This window comes from Neophocaena asiaeorientalis, unplaced genomic scaffold, assembly GCF_003031525.2.
Source record: "Neophocaena asiaeorientalis asiaeorientalis breed wild unplaced genomic scaffold, Neophocaena_asiaeorientalis_V1.1 scaffold473, whole genome shotgun sequence".
Taxonomy (NCBI): Eukaryota; Metazoa; Chordata; class Mammalia; order Artiodactyla; family Phocoenidae; genus Neophocaena; species Neophocaena asiaeorientalis.
In genome coordinates this window covers 1,014,939-1,021,807 of record NW_020174935.1, presented here as the reverse complement: position 1 = coordinate 1,021,807, position 6,869 = coordinate 1,014,939, and the positions used below count along the sequence as shown (strand labels likewise).

Sequence of the window (6,869 nt, the reverse complement as noted above, 5' to 3'; positions counted from 1 at the left end):
ATTCCTGTGGCTGCTTTGGGGGGCCCAGAGGCTTCATTGCAGATTGTCTGCCAAAACCCGCAACGGTCTGGGAAACGTCTGCTGCTCAAGCTCCAGCAGGATGTGGGCAGGGAGGCCAGTGGCTGGCACTGAGGCAGTGGTAGCAGGGGTCAGCTGTGGGGCCGCGGGACTGAACAGGAACATCCCACTTCAGACACTTGAGAAATTGTTTGTGGCCATATCACTGCTGCCCTGCAAGGGGAGGCTTCTGCCCAGAGCAGTTAGGCATGTGCTGTCACTTCTGGGGCTCCGAAAACTTCCTTGCCTTCTCCTCCAGCCAAAAGGACTTACTGGGGAACCCCAAGTGGGGCTGAGGCACGGGGACTCCACCGCAATCCTGACAGCCCTGGAGGGCGTGTGCCCTTAACCCGGGCCTCAGAGGACGGCAGCTAATGGGGGTGGGGTGGGGGGGGTGCGATGTGCAGTCAGGGTGGCTACCTCATAGGACTCCTGGTCACACCTGGGCCCTAACATATGCCCTCAAGCACTTTATAAGCTCCCTGAGCCTCGGTTTCCCATTTTCACAGGGCAGCTGGAGGGAGGGGCTGCGTGCTGGCGGCCTAGAGCAGCGCTGGGCTAGAGCCGGCTCCCCTCTTATCTGCCTTGCTGGGCCCGTGTCCCCGCCAGGAGGCCCGCGGAGAATGGGGGCAGGGGCATCAAGAGGACTGCAGGGACAGGCTCCCCAGGCGAGCGGTGGCTTCTGTTTCTCTTGGCTGCTATGAACAGACGAGCCCAGTGTGCTGTGGTTATTTAAAAAAAAACCAAAAAACAAAAAAAAGAGCTGCTGCCTTCAGCCACACAAATAGAAGTGGAAGTGTGCCTTCAAGGCCTGGGAAGTCCCACTGCTCCTGGCGTGGGCGGGGGTGGGGGTGACCCTTGCAGAGACAGAGAACACTCCTGCGTGTACCCCCTTCCAGCCTGAGGTATCCAGGGGCTCTGGACCTGTGTCTGGATTGACATGCAGTATTTGGGGGATGCCTCCTCCAGGTGGTGAAAGCAAAGGGTCCCCTCCTCTGATCAGACACCCCCTCTAGCCCCTCAGACAGGTGCGGGCTCCTGCGGCAGCTCCCGTGTGCATCTCCCTCCCAGCTCTCAGCGGTCATGCTCCTGGCTCAAGGGTCCCGTGCCAGGCTGTGAGCTCTGAGAACAGGGCTGTGCCGGGCACAGGTGCTGCTCAAGAGGCACTTGCAGGACAGACAGGCAGACAGCTGGATGGGTGGCCTAGGAACAGGGAAAGGTGGTCAGAAAGACTGAAGGGATCCCCCTGTCCCTGTGACATCTGGGTCACTCCAAGCCGACTGGGGGACCCTTTTGCCCAAGGACTCTTCAGAAGGCCTCTGAGGGGCCTTACAGCTCACTGGGTCCCTCCCACCTTTTCAAACAAGGAACCTAAAGGCCAGAGAAGGAAGCACCTTGTTCAAAGTCTCACAGCAAGCTAGAGGCCCCACTGGAAGAGGCCCAGGCTCCCAGCCGGCAGGCACAGGCTCACGCAACCTGTAGAGTGCGTGCCCCTGAGGGTGCTTCTGGGACCCCAGGGGTACGCCACAGGGAAGAGGGTTTTGTTTCATTTAAAGGAAGAAGCTTCCAACAAGAGATTATCTTTCGGAGACATCACAAGGGTTTAGGCAGAGTCCTGCCTGGCGGGCAGGGAGGGGAACAGGAAGGAGGCCATGTGGCTGAGAGGTCAGGGTGTCTGGGGGCCTGGATGCAGGATGGTGGTCACACTGTGGGGGCAGCGGGGAACTGGATATGCTGGCTCTGAGGCCTTGCTCCCTCTCCTGTGCCCTTGACAGCACGGCCCACGTCGAGGAGCTCTTGCCGCGCACTTCCAAGGGTCGGCCTGGCACAGAGAAGGGCCCTCATTTGCAGAACTGAAAAGAGCACACAGGCTAGGCTGGCCTCCAGCACTTCTCAACAGCATCTATGTAAAGGTGTTCAGCGCCCAAGTTCACACTGCGAAAAACTAGATTAGACAAAGGGAAATTGATATCTTAAATGCAGAACTTCCACCGTCTGCTAGAAGGGAAAGGGCGGGCAGCCTTCCCCAGATGTCTGTGAGCAGGAACCCTCCCCAGCAGAGCGCAGAGGGCACGGAGGGCGGGCTCCCCACCACAGAGCAAGCCCTGGACTAGCTCCTTCTGGCTCTGCTCCGTGCTGGTTGGCTCCCTCACCTGCTAGCCTCTAAGCCACTCCCCAGCCTCCCAGTTAGAGAAACACTGATAACCCGGTGGGGACGTGCAGGGTCCGTGGGCCTCTCCGGAAACAAGCTGCAGCTGGCACCCTGCTCCCTGGGAGTAGCCTCTGGGGAGAGGGAGCAGCTGAGGCACGGGCCTCGGTGGGTGCTGCACTGCAGCTGTGCTTTGAGGGCTGAGTGCAGCAAGAGGAAGTTGTGAGTGGCCAGGGGCCTCCCCCTCAGCGTCTGCAGCAGCTGGGGCTCCTGGCAGGCCCGAGCAGCCGCTCGCTTCCAGCCAGGACGGCTCTGCGCCCACCACAGCCCTGGGTCCTCTCTGGTGACTCAGCAGTGGCCACAGGCCCCTGAGCTGGGCCTCTTCCGGTACAGGGACTGGGAGTGGTGAGCAGAGGAACCGTGGCCTGATCTCCAAGGAGAGGCAGAGGGATCTGCGGGGCAGCCCCGGGGTCCTCCCACTCTTGGACCCCTCCTGACTCCCTCTACCTCAGAAGGACCACGAGAGCTGCTGGTCCAGGAAAAACGACGTTTTATTTCCATAAATACTCCTGCTCTCACTCACACACTGACCCCACTTCTGCCCATGGACAGACGGATGGACAAAACCCAATGAATGAAAGAGACATACTGAGAACTCCAGTGCAGGACCTCCCTTGGCCAGGGGCCTGGGAGCCCCCAGCTGGGGCCACCTGTCTCTCCCACAGTCCCCCCGGAGGCCTGACAGCAAAGGGGCCAGGAGAGTGGAGTGAGACCCCCAGGAGGAGTGGGGGAGAGGTGGGGCTCCCCTCACTGGGCCCCCTGAGACGGTGACCACAGGGCCACGCAGAGAGAAACGCTAAGAGAGTCAAACCACACACCCGAGAGTGCAAAGAGCTGGGGGTGCAGGCGTCACGCCCCCCAGTCACCCGGTTCCTATGGAGGAGGCCTGAGCTGGTCCCGGCTCCAGCACGGCCCCAAGTTATGGCTGGGCCTTCCCATAAGGCATAAGAGACAGGCAGGGATGACCCCTCCCCAGGCTGGGGTCGGGGCTGGGCCTGAGGTCCTGGCCCTTGCCCGACAGCCATGCTTCTCCCCCACGACCCCAAGTCCTTCCGGGGCCCGTGTGCAGCACTTCCCTGCTCCAGCCTCCCACCTGTGACGAAGGTCCCCACCAGTGCAAACCGAGGCCTAGCCTCCTGCTGGGTTTGGCTCAGCAGGGGAGAGGGCAAGGAAGGAGGGGGCCACAGTGGGGAGGGGAGAAGCACCAGACCCAGGGGAATATGGCCGTGGGAACCCAGGCTCAGTGGTGGCCAGTCCCGTTGCCCCTCCTCTCCCCAGCCCCTCTCTGTTCTAGAGGCTCCCCCAGGTCTCCGGTGGGGGGAACTGATCCACGTCCCCCATCTCGTTGTAGGTCTGGTCGCCCATGGTGAACAGCAGCTTGTAGCGGAGACGAACCTTCTCCTGAGGCAGACATGGTGAAGGCAGAAGGGTCGGACGGGGAAAAGAGGCTGCCCCACCCCACAGCGGTGCCCTGGCACAGCTGGGCCCCTCACCTTCTGGGGGTTGGCAAGGAGCAGGACCTGGGTGATGGCTGAGGGGTGGACGATGGGGTTGAATGCTGGCAGCTCTGTGCCTGAGGGCGGCTGCAGCTTCACCTTCATGATCTGCGGACAGGAGGGCAGGATGGGGCACAGCTAGCCCTGGCTTCTCGTCCCCAGTCCCTGGGGAACAAGGCCCAGCCTCCTGCCAGCTGCTCCTCTGGGGGCCCTTCTACCCCCAACCCCCCAAGAAGAGAGAGACAGAGACACGGAGACAGAGACCCTACCCCTGCCCTGGAGAGCTGGCTCCCCATCCAGCCCCAAGTCACCCTGCCTTGAGGAGGGGGGGGTCTGCCCATTGTCACCTTGGGGACAGCTGACTGGAAAACAATGTTGCGGATGGGCTGGGGGGCGGTGCTCAGCATGGAAACCACCACCACCAGCACATCGGAGCGCCCGGGCAGTGGGTCTCGGGCGAAGTGGAAGAGGACCCGGAAGCCATGTTGGTCATACACGGTCACCGGCAAGATGCTGCCTGGCAGAGGAGAAGGGGAGAGGGCGATGGCGGGGGTGGGGGGTGGGTGCCAAGCCTGAGCCCAAGCACATCCGACCAGCTCCCCACACCCGGCTGACCCCGGGCACTCGCCGCTCTGCTGGGGATGAAGGAACAGACCCAGACCCAGGCTGTCGCCTTGACCCTGGGCAGCAGTGCAGTCAGGGGCACAGTCCGGGGCTCAGACAGGCAGGTGGGCTTCCAGTGTGACGTGAAGGCAGAATGCCCACCCTGGAACTGCGTCCCAACCAGGCTCCTGAAGTGCCGGGCGGCTGCTCCCCGAGCGCTCGAGTGCAGGGCTGTGCCTGCTTCACTCGTGCTCTCACTGTGTGACCCTGGCTCAGCCACTCTGCTTCTGTGAGCTCAGGGTCCTCCATACTGCTAAGACGGTGGCGCCACTACCTGGCTCCTGGGGACACCAAGGGGGTGACACCCTCGTCACAGTGAGCTCACAAGATGGACAGCGCCGTCTTCATCAGTCTGCTCACAGCCTGGTGCCGTGAGTGGCCCTTTTGCTCCCAGGCAGAAGCCTAGGCTTGGCCCTCAATCTTTATCCTGTTTTGGTTTTATGATCTTGGGGAGTCCCACAAACCTCCCCTGTCCTGGCCCTGCCTTCCCGGGGAGGGGCGCAGGGGCCATCCATGAGAAGTCCTCTTGCCTGGGTCACCCTGGAGTTGAGAACGCAGTTTTGTGACACTCTGGGACCAGTGAGAAAACTGAGTCCTGGCAAGAGGAAGGGTCTTGCCCAGAGGCCCCGCTGAGTCGGGCAGGGCTGGGAGGGGAGCCCTGCCTTCCCGCTGGCTGCCCCAGATCCAGCTCCTGACAGCAGGCAAGGCGGGTGGGGCCGCGAGCTGACCCAGCCCAGCCAGTACCCGCCGTGCCCTCGCCCTACTCACTGGGTTTGATGGACTCCAGAGGCACAGTGATGTTGGCCAGCGAGAGCTCCGTTGGTGTGGGCTGCCGCAGGGGCCCAGGGGCCTCGGGGGACACGGTGTGGAGGAGGCTGGTGGCGCCGGAGCTGGACAAGCTGCAGCTGCTTTTATTCTGCAGGTCCCGGAGTGTGAGCCGGGGGGCTGGCTGCTGCTTCTCCCTTATTGGGGGGTGGTGCATTGAGAGGTGAAGCTTTGGTGGCCAAGAGACGAGGGGCACAGGAAACGCTGGGCTTCCCGGCTGTCCCTGACGGCTGGCTCAGACGCCCCCCGTCTCTCTGGCCTTGGTCTCCTCACCTTGGAGCGGGCAGCTCTTGCCCACCCCACCCACTCGGGGTCAATGCCCTCGTCCCTGGCAGCCCTCTGGGCCTTCAGTCTTTGTCAGGTGCTGGCAGGCCAGGCCTAGGGGAAGGCGTGAGTGGGGCACGGTCCCCTCTCTCTCATACCCTCCACGCCCTGTTGGATGGGCCCTGCACCTGCTGTGGTCACTGCTGTGCCCCTCGAGCCCAGGACAGCACTTGGCACCCGGTGGTGCTCCGGCAGTGCTGCTCACGGGGACAAAGCAGCACCGGGCCTCTCCCTGATGGGCCTGGGGCAGGGGCAGGGTCCGGGCAGGGCGTGCCCTCACCACCGCACTTGCTGGGACTCTGGGGGCAGCGACTGCTGCAGGAGGGTCTTCCCCAGGAGGTCCAAGTCATCCAGGCCACTGCTCGTGGGCAGGGACGTCTGCGCCGGGGGCTGACTGTCCACGTTGGGGGCCGGAGCGGGGTGGGGGGGCTCCGTGCCATCAGACGACTGTTGGGCATACAAAGGATGCGGGTGGGTGAGGCTGTGCTGAGAAGGTGTCAGGTCACCTGGCACTGCCCTGAGGCCCCTGCCCCTCCCGGCAGGAGACATCTGGGGAAGCAGCAGCAGGGGTGTGGACAACATTCCCGCCAGCCTGCGCCCCTCTCACCCCAGGGCCATCGGTGGGCCAGGCCTGGTCTGGGATTCTACTCGAGAAACCATCCCGTTCCAGGGACCTCGGAGTCACCCTCAAGAGAAAAGGAACGGGGAACCCCCATCTCAACCCAAGAGAAACCCAAGGCTGAGACATGCAGGGAAAAGCGCTGTGAGGGGAGGCCCGTCCACCTTCCCCCATCCTGGGATGGGTGCCTCCGCCCCCGGGGCCACCCCTTCCCCCAGCCCTCCTGCCCACCCGTCCCTTCACTGCCCCTCAGGCTGCCTGTCCCAGCTGCTCTGACCCTGGGATGGGCCCCTCCTACCTGGAAGCTGTTCCACCCAGCACCATCCAATCCTGGGCCTGAAGTGGGTGTGGGGTCGCTTAGGCCTGCAGGGAAACAAGACCGAGGTAAAGCAGCTGGATTCGTGAGCAGAGGCAAGAGAGCCGGGGCGACTATGTGCTGAGTCAGGGTTCCCTGATTGCTACCCTCCCCCTGCACCCCCTCCTCCGAGAGGCTCAGCTCGAAGGGGACACGCCCCCTTCCCCCCCAGAGGGAACCAGCCGCAGAGCAGAAGTGGAAACCAAAGACCCCAAGAGCCCATTCCCTGGGCCGAAACACACTTCCTCTCTTGCCACTCAGAAGCCAACTCAACTACTGAGGTCAGGACTTTAACCTTCGTTCATTATCGGGCAGCTGGGA

General features: G+C 62.9%; 1 protein-coding gene across 1 annotated transcript in view; it reads right to left on the bottom strand.

Annotated features, from left to right (window-relative positions):
- Positions 1-2,739: 2,739 nt before the first annotated feature.
- Positions 2,740-6,869, bottom strand: part of GGA1 (golgi associated, gamma adaptin ear containing, ARF binding protein 1) — a 22,630-nt gene continuing 18,500 nt past the window's right edge. Inside the window, exons 13-18 of the mRNA XM_024761623.1 lie at positions 6,492-6,556; positions 5,855-6,021; positions 5,194-5,387; positions 4,110-4,279; positions 3,760-3,870; positions 2,740-3,667 (exon numbers count right to left, since the gene is read on the bottom strand). Of these exons, the coding sequence (XP_024617391.1) occupies positions 3,557-3,667; positions 3,760-3,870; positions 4,110-4,279; positions 5,194-5,387; positions 5,855-6,021; positions 6,492-6,556 (818 nt within the window). The 3' untranslated portion in view covers positions 2,740-3,556. The remainder of the gene's footprint in view (positions 3,668-3,759; positions 3,871-4,109; positions 4,280-5,193; positions 5,388-5,854; positions 6,022-6,491; positions 6,557-6,869) is intronic.